Source organism: Equus quagga, chromosome 3 (assembly GCF_021613505.1).
Source record: "Equus quagga isolate Etosha38 chromosome 3, UCLA_HA_Equagga_1.0, whole genome shotgun sequence".
Taxonomy (NCBI): Eukaryota; Metazoa; Chordata; class Mammalia; order Perissodactyla; family Equidae; genus Equus; species Equus quagga.
Window position 1 is genome coordinate 28,826,794 of NC_060269.1, and position 16,385 is coordinate 28,843,178.

The 16,385-nt window shown below is 39.7% G+C and overlaps 1 protein-coding gene across 1 annotated transcript; it reads right to left on the reverse strand.

The window, feature by feature from the left end:
• Positions 1 to 796: 796 nt before the first annotated feature.
• MGARP (mitochondria localized glutamic acid rich protein) lies at positions 797 to 10,407 on the reverse strand. Its single transcript, XM_046657272.1, has 4 exons — positions 9,770 to 10,407; positions 5,903 to 6,006; positions 3,151 to 3,244; positions 797 to 1,569 (listed from the first exon to the last, which is right to left on the reverse strand). Exons 1-4 carry the CDS (start codon positions 10,209 to 10,211, stop codon positions 1,136 to 1,138), a joined length of 1,074 nt encoding a protein of 357 aa, XP_046513228.1. The 5' UTR covers positions 10,212 to 10,407; the 3' UTR covers positions 797 to 1,135.
• Between the last annotated feature and the right edge of the window lie 5,978 nt (positions 10,408 to 16,385).

A 16,385-nucleotide genomic window follows, 5' to 3' on the forward strand; every position in this document is an offset into this window, starting at 1 on the left:
AAATCATCTCCAATTACCCTCCCTCTTTCATTCCACTTCAGCCACACTGGCCACCTCACAAGTCCTCAAATTCTCCAGCATATCCGTGCTTCAGATTCTTGCACTTCTCAGTTCCCTCATCTGGAATGATCCCCACCTCCCATGTCCACATGACTAGGTCCCTTATACATCCTTGAGGGCTTTACTCACAAGACAGATTCTCAGTACGGCCTTCTCTCGCAGCCCCATCTAAAAATCACAACTCCCACCCCTAGAAAACACTTACAATCCCTTTACGTTCGTTACTTTTCTCTTTAAGCACTTATCAATATTTAACATATTATATAGTTTTCCTGTTTATCTCATTTATTATTTGGTCCTACTCTAGAATATAAGCTGAAAAGGCTAAGAATTTTTATCTTTTTTTTAAGTCTCAGCACTTAAAACAGCGTGTGGTAGGTTACAGGTACTCAGTTAATATTTGCTGAATACATGAAGGAAGGAAGGAATGACTGATTCCTAGCACAAAGTGTAAGTCCTCAATAAACATTGTTTGAACTGAACTAATCTGAAACAGAAAATACCAGCACAGCCCCCCATGGAACAGAGATGGGAAAAAGGACACATATATTGCTATAGGCAGAGTTCTCCATAGATTATATATTTTCTTTGATAATATTGCAATATTTATGAAATGTTATATATGTGTACGTTAATATATAATTTATACATATAAATACTGGTGAATAAACATAGAAGCGCTACAGATTTTCCAATTTTATTTAAATTAGTTCATCTCAAAACTCAACACTCTAGATTTACACACATTAAAGTAAGGTAAAGGTATAGCAAAATTAAAGGAAACGCAGGTTGTACAGATAACTCGATTCCTATGAAATAAAATTTAAATCCAAAGATGAAACTCTTTAAGTTCTTTACTGCAATGCCATATTCTGATCTCAGAGAGTAGAAAACTGTTCAGACATGTAAAATCTCAAATCTCTCAATCCTGAAATCTACCAGTAGATACCAAAAATCTCTTAGCCACATTAAACTTTTCTAGAGAAAAGGCTTTTTTAAAACTAAGATTACCAAAACTACAAAAGCATCTCTCAGACACTCTCTATCGCATTTTTTTGCTGAAGTGTCAATCAGCCTAGGCAGCCTCAGAGCCAACACTGGCTTCTTCCTCTAAATCGTCCCCCGCAGAGGATTCTGACTCAATTGCAGAAGATTCTTCTTCTAGTTCAGCATATTCACCAGAGCTTTCATTATCTGTTGTACCTTTATCATTATTGACGGCCACAGCTTCATCCGGAGCTGCATTCATCACCTCGGAGGGCGGTTCAGTGCTGACCTCTGCGGTTTCGCCAGTCGCTGCGTCTGTGACCTCTGGCCCAGTTTCGGCACTGACTGCAGCGGTCTCCGCTGGAGCAGCCTCCTCAGTTTGTGGACAGGCTGAAGCCTCTGCCATGACTGCAACTGTCGCATCTGGAATAGCTTCAGCATCTACCACCTGAGCTTCCGCTACAGACATCTCAGGGGCTTCTGGACTTGCTTTCTCCGCTCCCGCAAGGTTCTCTTTTTCACCTTTAAGATTTAGTCCATTAAGCAAAGTATTAATTGAAAGAGCATGGGAATACAGTGGACCACTGTGCAGTCATTTAAAAAAATGAGACAGATCTAATGTACTGATATGAAATAGTCTTCGAGGTAGACTGTTAATTGAAAAAAAGCAAGGAAAAGAGCAATGTATACAATATGGAACTATTTGTGTTAGGACAAAAGGAGGATAAAATAGGGGCTGGCCCTGTGGCCGAGTGGTTAAGCTCGCGTGCTCCGCTGCAGGCGGCCCACTGATTTGTTGGTTCAAATCCTGGGCGCGGTCATGGCACTGCTCATCAAACCACGCTGAGGCAGCGTCCCACATGCCACAACTAGAAGGACCCACAACGAAGAATATACAACTATGTACCGGGGGGCTTTGGGGAGAAAAAGGAAAAAAATAAAAAAAAAAGGAGGATAAAATATATACCCAGATAGTTATATGTGCAAAGACTCTCTCCAGGAGGATACAAACAAACTGGTATTTTTGATTGCCTCTGAGGAGGGAAAATGGGGAATCTGCTTTTCTGTAAACTCTTTTGAACCTGTTGAACTTTTTAAGCAAATAATTTACATATACTATTTACTCAAATACAAAGAGCATAAAAATAAACAGCCAACCTGTCATGCAAAATAGCTCAGAAAAGTAGCCAATTTACTAGCTGATAACTCTGAGAAATCTCTAATCCTCTCTCAGCCTCAGTGTTGTCATCTGTAAAATGGGGATATTGATAATATCTACCTCACAGAGCTATTGTGAGGATTGATTAAATTAACATATATGAAAAGTGCTTCAAAACCAATAAGTGCTATGGTAATGCTGTATTTTATTATTATTATAATCAGCCTTCTCATGATTATATTCAATAATGTGTATTGAGGATATCCTGTTTCTTATTGTTTTCATGACTAAAAGGTTAAAACTGATCCATAAGCAGCTATTATCTCTGTCCCTAAATAGTGATCATAGTAACTGATAATAATGGCATAACGTTGAGATGGAAAAAAGCATGGTTTAAAGCAAGCAGTTTAAGGCAAGAAATATACATGAGGGTGAAAATGTAAAGTCTCTCTTCTCACAGTTGCCATTTTATCAGTCAGATCAACTGAGGGACTCGATAGACACCACCAATTCAACTGTACTTTGGGCAAAGACACATGGGCGGTCTTAGCCAAAACTGAAACAAAAATTAGTTCCATGATTTTAAAAAATAATGAGGGAAATGACAGGTCAAGCTGCTGAGAGAGGCAGATACTAAAATTATGCCTGCATGAATGGAAGCCTGAGTAGGGGGATAGTAACATTATGACACAAAGAACTCAAAGCCAGTGGTCAGCAGTACAAATGTAAAACATTTTCATTTATCAAATGCACTCATCCAAAATGTTTAACAATATTCTTTAGGTTTCAGTCGGGCTTTTTCTTTCTGAATGAACTCCTACCAGAGCCATTCTGGATTAAGTTCATAAAAAAGCCAAAAGCAAATAATGTTCATTGACTAAGAAGTAAGACTAAGACGATAGAAATCAGTGCCTCAAAGGGAAAAAATAATGAATTCACTTTACCTTGAAGTGGATGTAACTCAGCATTGGTTTTTTCTTTCAAATTTGCTATATGTTCCTTGTGTTTAGCTTTCTCTGATGTGACTCTCTTGTAAGTCTGAAAGTAAATGTGTGCTTAAGATTATTTCTTGAGCTTTAAGATTCCTGATAAAAGCTATATGCAATTCAAAGAAGAGAAACCAATGCACACTGTCTACTCTGTTGCTTCCCCTTTGGAAACCTCTGTCATTAAGTAGACTGCTTTAAAAAGGAAAGAGACAAATGCTCTAACAGGGGTTAAGATAACTGAAAATGCACACAGTAGATAGAAAGATGAAGACAAATGAAGAAAAGATAAATTATGCTAGAATCAAAATATTCTGACAGGCATTTACAAATATCCTCCAGGGGCCAGCCCCGTGGCAGAGCGGTTAAGCTTGTGCGCTCTGCTGCTGCGGCCCAGGGTTCGGATCCTGGGCGTGGACATGGCACTGCTCATTAGGCCATGTTGAGGTGGCATCCCACATGCCACAACTAGAAGGACCCACAACTAAAATATACAACTATGTACTGGGGGGATTTGGGGAGAAAAAAAAAAGATTGGCAACAGTTGTTAGCTCAGGTGACAATCTTAAAAAAAAACAAAGATCCTCCAGCATTTATTCCAGAGAAATGGAAATTTGTGTGCACATGAAAACCTGTACACAAATGTTCATGGTAGCTTTATTTGTCATAGCCAAAAACTAGAATCAGCCCAGATGTTCTACAACAGATGAATGGTTAAATAAACTGTGGTACATCCATAACCTAGAACATTACTCAGCAAGAAAAAGGCATGAACTGTAGATACAGGTTTGGACAAATCTCTAGGTAATTATGCTGAGTGAAAAAAGCCAGTCACAAAAGGTTATATAACTTATGATTCCATTTATGTAAGATTCCTGAAATGACAAAATCATAAAAATAGAGAACAGATTAGTGGTTGCCAGGTGCTAGGAGGAAGGGAGGGGAGGTGAGGAGAGAAGTGTGAAAGCATGAGGCCAGGAAGAGCTCTCAGGAGGAGCCAATTTAAGATTACTTTTGCAACGAAAGATTTAACAGACTAGAGAGGTTCCTGTCTGGCACTAGTAAACACAATTAGGGGTACAGTGACATCCAGATGAAATTCAGTCTTCCAGCATCCCACATAATCACATAGCCTCGTCCAGTCTCTGTTTTTCCAGTGGCCTATATCCAACTGTCGTAGCCCTGGGCAGTGAATTCGACAGTCAGCAGTAGAAAGATGGTAGAAGCATAGGAATCTGGGAATGAGTGAAAGCTGGGAGATTAGTGGAGGACAATAATGTAAGTGATATGTTTGAAGTTTCTTGGCTTCTTGAGGCTCTCAAAATTCTGAAGATTGGAATATGTATTTTGTATTTTGGTTTGGCCATCTACATAGTCCTACAAACTGCTCCTAGTCAGGACTAAAAATCCCTTCATGCATATTTCTGGAGGGTCAAACCAAAATGTAGTGATTGGGTACTCTCATGGTTTCTGAAGAATTTATACTTATTTACTTTTATTCATAATGAAGATTAGATTTTGATTTAAAGTTTATGAAAAAGTGGGGAATGATTTAATAGGTTTATCTTATTTAAACTCACAAGTGTTCCTTTGTTTGGCTTTAAAATCAGACTATTAAATACTTTGTGGGGCCAGTCCCGGGCCAAGTGGTTAAGTTCTCGCTCTCTGCTTCGGCGGCCCAGGGTTTCCCGGTTCGAATCCTGGGTGCAGGCATGGCACCATTCGTCAAGCCATGCTGAGGCGGCATCCCACTTGCCACAACTGGAAGGACCCACAACTAAAAATACACAACCATGTATCGGGGGGCTTTGGGAGAAAAAGGAAAAATAAAATCTTTAAAAAAAGAAAATCTTTGTTTTATAGCGATTACCTGGGGGGAGCAGATAGAGGGACCAGAGAGGAAAACATTCCTTTAATTTTATATGTGTCTATTTTGAATTTTTAAAAATTCATGAATAAATGTTACTTTTAAAAATAATAAAAGTATATAAAGATATAAAACTAATAAAAACTATGGAGACAGTAAAAAGATTGGGGGGGAGTGAGGGAGGAATGAATGGGTGGAGCACGGGGGATTTTTAGGGCAGTGAAACTATTCTGTATGTTATTGTAATGGTGGATACATATCTTTATACATTTGTCCGAACCCATAGAATGTACAACACAGAGAGAACCCTAATGTAAACTATGGACTTTAGTTAATAATAATGTCTCAATATTGAATCATCATTGCTAACAAATTTACCACATTAATTCAAGATTGTTGATAGAGAAAAGGGGGAGAGAGGGTAAGAGGAGGTATATGCAAACTCTGTACTTTCTGCTCATTTTTCTTAAACCTAATCCTGCTCTAAAAACTAAAGTCTATTCATTTTTTAAAAAGTTAATCTTTCAAAAACAATTCTCATTAAATGTTAATAATAGTACCTACCATATAGAATTGTTGTAATTATTAAATGAGCCATGAGTCTGTCATAGGATAAACACTAAATGTCAGCTATCATTAGTAGTATAGATAATAATGCTGTTTTTACTGAAAATCACCTATACTTAGTGGTGTTAAGAAATATTGATTTTATACTTAAAAAGAAATCTTCGTAATCTTGTATATTTAATTAGTCCCATGTCCTGACCTTGACATTGCTTTGAGTTTTACCACAGGTTGTAAAATATAAGAATTCCAGAATACTACAGTGATTTAAACACTTACATAATATCCACCAGCACTGACTGTGACACCCACAACCAGATAATAGATCATATTTGATCCAGATGATCCAGGGAATTTGTTAGATGACATCCAGCGAAGAGATGCTAGGAAAACAAGTTTAAACACAGTTAGCCCCACTGCTTAAGCAAAACTATTTTAAATAATTACATCTTAAAAAAATTTTCCCCTCGGTGAACCTAGAATCTATTAACATCAAGTCATTTTAGCTTAAGGGAATACAGTATTACAAGGTAGGGTAATAATTCCACTTGACATTTTCCCAATCTAATTTGATGAGTACTTATTAAACATGTCATTTTGATGCTTAGCATCATGCTTTTCTTGGAAGGAGTACAGGCGTGGATAAGGAGAAACGACAAAAGCATTAAACTATTTTAACAGCCAAACGCAATGCATATTAGCAAAAGAAATCCATTTACTGTATTTACTCCACCACAGGATTCAGTGGAAAAGATTATTTTTCCAAAAAATGAATTAAACACATTGTACTTAAAATTTATATGTTAAATAAAACATTTATGTTGAAATTCAACACATTTCTATAAATCTATAACATGTAAAGGAAGAAACTTTAATTTTTGTAATGTAAAGTCTTTATAAAGGTGAAGATATAAGCTTTTTTAAGACAAATGTTTGCAACGAGGTCATATTTGAAATAGAAGTACAATTCTGTACAAACTAATAGAAATAGATGAAAGTACTGTATTATTATATGTAAATATATTTACTAGGTAGTGCTAGAATTTGTATATAACATATGCCCTGGAATTGAAATTTTTCTAATAGACTCAAAGTTAGAAAGAGCTTAAAGTTTATATAGTTCAAATTCTTTATTTTAAAGATAAAAAAGTAGAGACATTTATTCATTCAACAAATATAATTGAGCACCTACTATGTGTTTGGCATTGTTAGAAGCACTAAGAATGTAACTGTGAACAAGACACATGAGGTGCCTAGCCTCGGGTAGCTCACAGTCTAGAAGGAGAGAATAGACGTACAGAAAAATAACTGTAGGCAAATAATTGCAATGCAGTGTGACAGATGCTGTAATAGATGGAAGTAGAAGCTGCAAGAATAGCATGAAGATGCAGCGAAAAAAACTGCTAGTTGGCTCAAGGTAGATGTCACAACTGAAGAGACATGACCTAGGCTTTGAAGGAAAGCAGGAGTTTGTCAGATAAATAAGGGAAGGGGAAATTGCACTGGAGGCAGAAGGCACAATATGCGCAAAAGCATGACAGCTGTGTGACTGGGAAAGTGCAAAGTAATCTGATGTGGGCTGACATAGAGTACCGATGTGGGGACTAGTAAGAAGTGATGATTTGCAGAGGGCAAATCTTAAGACATTTGAACTGATTACAAATCCTTGTAGTAGCAATATTGGAAAGATTTCATATATATGTTCTTAGTTTGGATATAAATGACCATCTCATGGAAAAAATATTTTTTTCCTGAAAATGTGCCCAAAGAGGCTATGCTAAGAGGTTACGGCTTTGACTTGTAGTGGGGCTTTTGTTGGTTTAAAAATACATCTGTTATTAAATAGGGAATATGTAGCTTTCATAGTTGGCAACCAGACATAAATATAAAAATTTTTTTTAAATAGGAAGAAACAAAGAAAATCATCAGAGATTAAAACTTAAATACAAATACAATTATGGCAAAGCTACTTAGAAGAGCAATGAAATGGGAAATATTCAATAAAGATTAATCAGACAAATTTTAGCATATTCATACATGTGAAACAGACTATAATTTTTGCAGAAGAATACTTACAAGAGAAAATATTTACAATATATTAAGTGAAAAATTATAGCAAAATAATCTATGTGGGACTAGCCCAGATTTGTAGAAGCAATTTGTATAAGGAAAAAAAAGTCACAAGGGAAAAAAAAAGTCTGGAACACTATACTAAAATGTAAATAATGGTATTCACTGGGTGGTAGGATTACCGGTTGCTTCTATTTTACCTTTCTGTGTTTTCTCCAATGACCTATTATAAACCTAAATTATTTTTTCATTAAAAAGTTACATTTTAAAAGCAAAAACCAGAGAACAAAATTTAATTAGGCACAGTTAAAATTTTATCCTCCAGTAAAACTGAAACGACATTATTTTTCATCAAATTAGGAAGTACCAATAAAAGGTTAATTAATATCCACGACTGAAGCCAAATTTCCAGTCAATCATAGTTCTTAAAATACATAAATCAGTGCTACAAAGAAAGTAATTGGATGAAAATTAAGGACAGACCAGTAATGCTACAACCAGTATTGCTAACTACTTCAAATTTTAAACTACTTTTCTCTTGCCCCAAGTTGGGCAGGAAATTATTTGAAACACGTGCAGCTCCAAAAAAAAACCCAAAAAACAAAGTATGTTACGTTTGTGCGTGATGACGGTGGGGGATGCGGACAGATAACGCGAAAGGTCACGGTCCGGGGGCTCCCCTTTCTCCGTACCGCGCCCCCCGTCGCAACAGCCCCGTTATTTTCAGAAGTTTAGCATGATTGGCTTCTACCTGTTTCATCAGTGAAAAATGTGCTCTATCTGACTCGGTATAAAGATCAAGGAAAAAGAAGACGCCTTATTTCTGTTACTTGTGAGGCAACTTCTTCCCACCAGCATTTTAAGAGAAAAATAAAAGGGAGTTGGACAGACCTTCCTTTTCTCCCACCACCATCACCACCACCACTCCGGGCCTAATCAAAGTGACAAAGACTGGCCCGCGGAATTCTCCGCAGAAGGCTTCCTTTCCGCCTCAAAAACACGAACTGGGCTAAAGCTACGTCACAAGCCTTAGGAAGCGAGGCAGAGTGAAGGGAGACCTCCAGGAGGTTGTCTGAGAGCCGTTCCCCTGATCAGGAGCGGGAGAGTGAGGGGAGACGGACGAGAACTAGGAAAGAACAGGTTGGGGCCGAACTGCACCGGAGAGCAAACCTGGTCCCAGGGCGCAGGCTGCGGGGATGAAAAATACTCTCAGGCTCACACTGAAGCACCTACGATGTTCCAGGCGCTGTAATAGGCGCTTTCGTACATGTCAATTTTTATTTAATAAGCTTCCAGCTCGCACTGCAACTTCTCCTTTAGGAAATTTCTTAATACGCTCACTTTTCCCCGTTCGCAAATCTAAAGGTGACAGATACATGGACGACAGAGCCTAACAGCTGGATACCTCCCGGTCTATCTGCAGCTCCTAAGGAAAGTGCTTCGAAGGCCGCTTCCACCCCGGGGATACCAGGGCCCAGGCTCGCGGGGTTCAGGCTGCCAAGCCCTGGGTCTTCAGTTTATTCACTCAAAAACGTGTACCCAACTTCTACCGGGCCAGCACTCCCTCCCGCACCCTGCCCGGCTCGCTGATCAGTGTCCATCTTCCCACCCATTCCTCTGCTTCCTCCCGAAGTTGGAGAGCGCCCTGGTCTCTGTAATAGTAACAGCGGTAAGATACACGTATGTTAGCCAGGCACTTTTCTAAGCGCTTATAACTACATAGTAACTCATTACAACTCACAGCTATTATTGTCCCCATTTTACAGATGAGCAAACTAAGGTTAAATGACTTGCCCAAGATCGAGATTCGACCCAGGAAATCTAGTCTGGATTCAGAAGCCGCGCTAGAAAGGTTCCCTACTTCCAAAGTCTCCAAGAACTTGGGGGCATCTTCCCACACGACTCTCCTGCATTTCTGCCTCCATCCCTAATCTCAGGCTTCTGCTGCACTGGGTCGAGTTTGCCCCACCGGGTCCAGACGGGGACAAAGGCGCTCGCGGAATCCGCGCGCGAGACGCTCGTCCTCTGCAGGCTTGGACGGCGGGAGAGGCCCCCGGGCCAGCGCCTGGCACTCACCGTCAGTCCGGAGCGGCGCAGGGCTCGCCTGCGCCCTCAGAGGCAGCGCCAGAGTCTTGGAGACCGCCCTGCGGAGATACATCGCGCCCGCGGTCCGCAGCGCAGTAGCCTCTGCAGCCCGGCGCGGGCAGCGGGGCGCGGACAGCCAGAGTGAGCCCCGCCCCGGGGAGGGGCGCCGACCCCCGTCCAGCCCCGCCCGGGCGGCCCAGGAGGTGGGTAGGAGTTGGCTGTTCTCACCATCCTGGTCAATCCGACCTCCAGGCTCTTTTGCTTTCTCCCGGGTCCAACAAGGTGATGGCGGCATCTCAGAAAAAGGATCGAGAAGCGAGAAGTCGCCGTCACTTGCCTGTCCAGTACTGTTCCACTGAGTGAAACCCCTCCGTGTAGACTGGAAATGTTTCGGGATTCGCATCCGGAATAAGACATAGACATTGTTTATCATGCCGAGGGAAATCTGAACCCACTTTATCTCATGCACTCCGTTAGCTTTCCTAGGAGCGGAAGGGGTAGCTGGAAGTTTCCTGGCGATGGAGCGAGGAGAGGGGCGGCCTCAGCCTTCCAACGGTGGTGCGCTGGGCGAAGTTCAGAATCGTCAGAAAATCCCCACGCAATGGCTGAATCTGTAGGCAATTCACCGTTACCATGACTTTAAACACAAACCCCTTAAATGCTGAATATTCCTCTAAGGGATGCGAAACCAGTATTTCCACATCAACGGAAAATGCTAAATTATTAGTTTCTTCTCCTAGATTTCAATTACTTGCCTCATTGTGGCTACAAGAATTTGTCATGGTTTGAATACGGAAACCAATAATTTATGCTCATAACATTTTCTGAATGATTAATCTTTGAAAGGGACCATTTCATATTATAATAGTCCCTTATGTGTGTTTGGCACTTAGTTTATAAAGCACTTTTACATATATCGTCTCCTTTAATTTGCATTTCAACCCTCTGAGGGAGGTGCCAATTCTTCCCTTTAGCAAGGGACCAGGTTGTGGGGAGGAACGTCCAGGGACTGATGGTCAGGATTTTTTTCTTTTTTCTTTTTAAAGGATATGAACATAGTTCTTCTAGTTGCAAGTTCTCTTGCCATGTTACAGGCAAACTGCTCATTTGCTACATGAGTAACTAAACATTTCTCAGAGGTTCTAGTACTGAACACAATTCTAATAATATTTAACATATTCTCATTTGACCGGATGAGCCAATGGTCAGAACTGGTTTTTTGATACTCAGAGTAGCTTGCTATTCCTAGTGATTAAACACTTAACAAGAGCAATTAAGTAATCTGTAGTAACCAAGAGGTCAAATTCAGACTTCCAAGCAGCACAAGAAGGGGCTAAATTCAGACTCTCCACCAAGAAGTTAGGGAGTTCTGAAAGTAACAAAACGCATATTAGTACCCTTGCTACTTTTGACCAGCATCAAGTACACATTCTCCAGCAACTAGGATTCGCTACCTCACTGGCCAGTGTAGAATGCTTAATGAACTGCTAGCAGCTAGGACAGATTGACAAACCAAGCCAAATCTGTCACAAGCGCTCCTAACCACTTTTGGTTTGACGCTACCCGATTTAAAATTTAAAAACAGACAAACAAATCTTTCTACCACTATGGCTCATTCTTTCCCTTGTGTACTCAGGGCTGAATTTTGACTTGGTTTCAAGGGATAGGAAGTGGTCAAAGGCGGTAAATGCATTTAAATGAATTAATGCATGAATATACTGTTATATAATGTGTTGGAAGCTTCCCTGGGCTCCCCTAAAAAGGATTCTTTCTGAGTAAACATTTGTAAGTGATGATAGCTCCCAGGACACTGTTTTAGGCTCCCCTTTGGAATTTAGTTGTAGACTTAGGGTCTTCTGGGTCATCCCCAGGTTCCATAGCAGCCACTTAATCTCAAACTGTCTCTCTTAAAATGCCTACCATATGCTAGGGACTGTGCTGTATGCTGCGATTGGTTATAATTTATTTTACAAATATTTATCGAGTCTCTAATGTATTAGGCACTGTTCCAGGGCATTCTTCAATGAATAAGATAGGATTTCTGCTATCACTCACAGAGGTGATAGTCTCAGGCTAAAGAGACATGGAACTAACATCTTTTCTGAGGGGTAGCTGCCAAGCCCACCATCAATGGGGTCAATGATCACAAATCTCTGACCAGATATCAATAATTAATGTAACCTAAGGGTTTTTGTTAAAACCAAACTGCTTTAAACAATGCAAGAATAACACACATGTATATAGGTCTTTAAAAACTTTCCCTAAAGTATTGTCGCATCTATTTTTGCACTTCATCCTCTTAACAATCCTAAGGTGTAGGCAGAGGAATGGTGATTTTCCCTATACTACATATGACAAAAAACTGAGGTAGTATAATGTGGTTAAGAGCATGAGGTCGGGAGTCAGATACCTGGTCAGAGTAAAAAGAGATAATTGCTTTATTCATAAGATTGTTTTGAGCTGTAAGGCACATTAGGTATGAAATGGGCTCGGCTAGTTGGAGGAAGTAGTGCCAGATTCTGACTTCCAGCCCAGGCCAAATGCAAGGCTCCCTTATAATGCTCTGTTGCCTTTCAGTGTGCACATGATAGGATCCATTATATCCCACCATCTTATCAGATGCTAAGGTCCAGTGGGGAGCTTATCACGTCTGTTAGGTTGGATGTGGCCATCCCAGCCAGGAGAGGCAAGAACTGAGAGATAAATAGTGCCACTTCTCCAGATCTCTTTTCACCATGCCTCTTGGATCAAAGGGAATTTTCTACCTGCTCTACTGCTCCTATAGGATATGTGGCTCTCCATTTTGATGGCAAACTCTTTTCACATCTTCATGAAACATTTTCCGAAAGAGGACATGCCTGTGGGTTGTTACTTCACTCTGTTGCAAGCCGTTTCTCCCAAACCTGAGAGAACTTTAACATTGGGTCTTTGCTGAGACTCTGTAAGGCTCAGACAATAGTTTCCCAGCTGTGAGTCATTTTGTTTGTAATGCTGCCCTTGAGCACATCCTTGACATTTTTCTTGGTTTCGTCAGGAAAACAGAATCTAGGGTCAGAGATTTCTTGGCTTACCTAAAATGATCTCCACCTAATTTTGATTGTTGACAAAGATGACATTAGTTTTGAAAACAGATTGTAAGGGTCTTCTACTGGCAATATTAATCATACTTATTCAAGGCTTACGTGCTATATAATTAAAAACAATTTCAAAGACTGAGCGATTTCCTAGGCTCCACAGATAGCTAGAAACAGCTTTGTTTTTCTTAACACTGAATTCTTAGGCTATAATCTCTACTTTCAACAGATCAATGTGGATATCAGGTGAAACAATTTAGAAGAGTATCTAGGAAGACAAATTGGCAAGCAATTCAGAAAGTCCTGAGAGGCATCCTTTTGATGACCTAAAATATTTAGATAAATGAAGGGGGAAGGGTAATCAAGATGGTAAATTATTAAACTATTCTTGGAGGTCTCTCAGTACTCTCCCCATCTATTCACTTTCTCTTCCGTAGTAAAATAAACACGATATTCCCTAACATTTCTATATTATTTCCTAAGGCTACCATAACAAATTACTACAAACTTGGACGGCTTAAAACAACAGAAATTTATTCTCTCACAGTCCTGGAGGCTAGAAGTCTGAAACCAAGGTGTTGGCAGGGCCATGCCTGCCCTGAAACCTGTAGGGTAGAATCCTTCCTTGCCTCTTCTAGCTTCTGGTGTTTGCAGGTAATCCTTGGCTTGTAGATGCATCTCTAACTTCCGCCTCCATCACTACATGGCTGTCTTCTCCCTGTGTGTTTCTGTGTCTCCTCTCATAAGTATACCAGTCATATTGGATTAACGGCCCACCCTATTCCAGTATGAACTCATCTTAACTAATTGCATCTGCAACTGCCCTAATTCCAAATAAGGTCATGTTCTGAGACACCAGGGGTTAGGACTTCAACATATCTTTTTGGGGGACACAATTCAACCTATAGCAACTTCCTATACTTGAAATTTAGTTCATATAGCCTGTTTTTCCCATGGCAACTTAAGAAAATAATTTAAATGACTACCTCACAGACATTAAACCTGAAAAAAGGTCTACCTGACTTTGATCTAATAAAAAACTTGACTGTATTTGATATATGATTTTGCCTGCATCCTCTTCTTATGGAAACTCTTCATTATTACTGAAGGAGCCATCATTTGACCACAGTTCCTCTTGGAAATTTAGAATCAGAATGATTCTTGTTCAGGCCAGCTACTCTCTTGAACTGATAAAAACTCAGGAACTATTCTGTGTGCAAAGGAAATAAGGCAGATACACAGACAGCAGAGCCAAGAGCAAAAGTCTTGATGACATTTGAGTTCCAGGCCCCAATTATTCCTGGGCCCAGGTATATTCCTGTTCTTGGGGTCTGTGAGTGACTCTGTCTCCTCAAAACCTTTTTTTAGCTTAACATAGTTGGAGTTAGGTTTCCATATTTAATTTAGAAAGCATTTTTCCCCAGTGCCACTACTTGGCACAATTCTATGAAGTCTTACTCATAGAATGAATCTATATCTGTGCCGTCCAATACAGCAGCCACCAGCCCCATGTGGCTATTTAAATTAATTAAAATTAAATAATATTAAAAATCCAGTGACATTAATCACATTCCAAATGCTCAACAGCCACATGGGAGTACTGGCTACTGTACTGGATAGCACAGACAGAACATTTCCATCACTGCAGAAAGTTCTCTTGGACAGCCCTGCTCTTCAGGAATGGCTCCCCCTGCAGTAATACAGGCACAATCATGATGAAAGTTCACACAGGGTAGCTATAAGCTTAAGGCTTACAACACAGGAGAAATTGTTTATTAAAGTTATATTTTAGGGGCCAGCCCGGTGGTGCAGCAGTTAGGTTCGCACATTCCACTTTGGCTGCCAGGAGTTCGCCAGTTCGGATCCCAGGTGCAGACATGGCACCGCTTGGCACGCCATACTGTGGCAGGCACCCCACATATAAAGTAGAGGAAAATGGGCCTGGATGTTATCTAAGGGCCAGTCTTCCTCAGCAAAAAGAGGAGGATTGGCAGTGGATGTTAGCTCAGGGCTAATCTTCCTCAAAAGAAAAAGTTATATTTTATTTCCAACTAAGGCTATGAGTTTCCCGAATTTCAAGTGTCTTAGAGTTTTCTGTTCCCTTTAGGGATATGAATTTTTAAGTGTTTCTTTTAGTGGAAATTGCCTTGAACTGGGAGTTGATTCCTGACTTCTTGGTCTCTATTACCACGTGACAATATTAGTTTCCTACTGCTGCTCTAACAAACTCAGTGGTTTAAAACAACACAAATTTATTAATGTTTAGTTTTGTAGGTGAGAAGTCCAACACACGTCTCATTGGGCTAAATCAGGTGTCAGCAGGGTTGTGTTCCTTTCCAGAGGCTCCAGGGAAGAATGAATGTGTTTGACTTTTCCATTCCTTGGCTCTTGGCCCACTTCCATCTTCAAAGCTAGCAATTGTCAGTTGAGTTTTTCTCATATCTCATCACTCTAACACACTCTTCTGCCTCCTCTTTCACTTAAAAGCACCCTTGTGATTACATCAGGCCCAACAAAATAATCCAGGATAATCTCCCCATCTCAATGTCAGCTGATGAGCAAACTTAATTCCATTTGCGACCTTTTGCCGTATAACCTAACATATACACAGATTCCAGGGAGTAGGACATGGTCACATTTGGGGCTTCATTATTGTACCTACCACAGTGATGTTGGGTAATTCACTCTTCACCTCTGGTTTTTGCATCTATAAAATTATGAGATTAGTTTATATGACCCCTAGGGTCCTTTCCAGCTCTATCAGCTAAGACTCCAAACTGATAAAAATTAACAGTTACTGTTTATCTCTCTCATCTGTTTATCTCATCTTTCACTGAATTTGAATTATATAATTATTCTGAAATAATGTAAGTCTGAATTTATGTTCAGAAGTGACTTCCAAAGATATTGGGCCATGAATCTCCCAGAGTAAGTGTTGGCCAGAACCCAAAACACACACAAAATCTATAAGGTAATGAACCTTTCCAATTAACATCAGAATGGAGACCAAATAATGAATTTTTAAATGTATGGTACACTACCTGTTTAAATTACAAGTTAATGAAGCGGCATATAAATAAGTTTTAACTGATTCACAAAAAAGGGTTTTGTGAGGGATAAATGAAGTGTATTCTAATTTGCATCTATTAACTCTCACCCTCCTCCCCTCTTTTTAAAAACAGTCAGGAGTTTGCTAAGCATTGGATGAAAGTCATATTAGCAAAAAAGGACAACAAACTTTGTGTTGTCATAACCAGTGAGTAAAAACAATCGCCCAAACGAAAATCATTCAAATTCAAGGAAATGGAGTCAGAAGAAATTCTGGTAATAGGATTCATCATTACTTTCTGACTTACCAAAATGCCTCCTCCAGAAGAAAGAGTATTTGGGCTCTTTTGTATTTTGAGAAATAAGGTAGTTCTATCACCCTGATATACTAAAGAATAAGTGTTTTGATTAGAAATTAAAAGTTGATATAAAGAGTAAATCCTTCAGCAGTAATTTTTAAATCTATCTCCTTAACAAATTTTCTT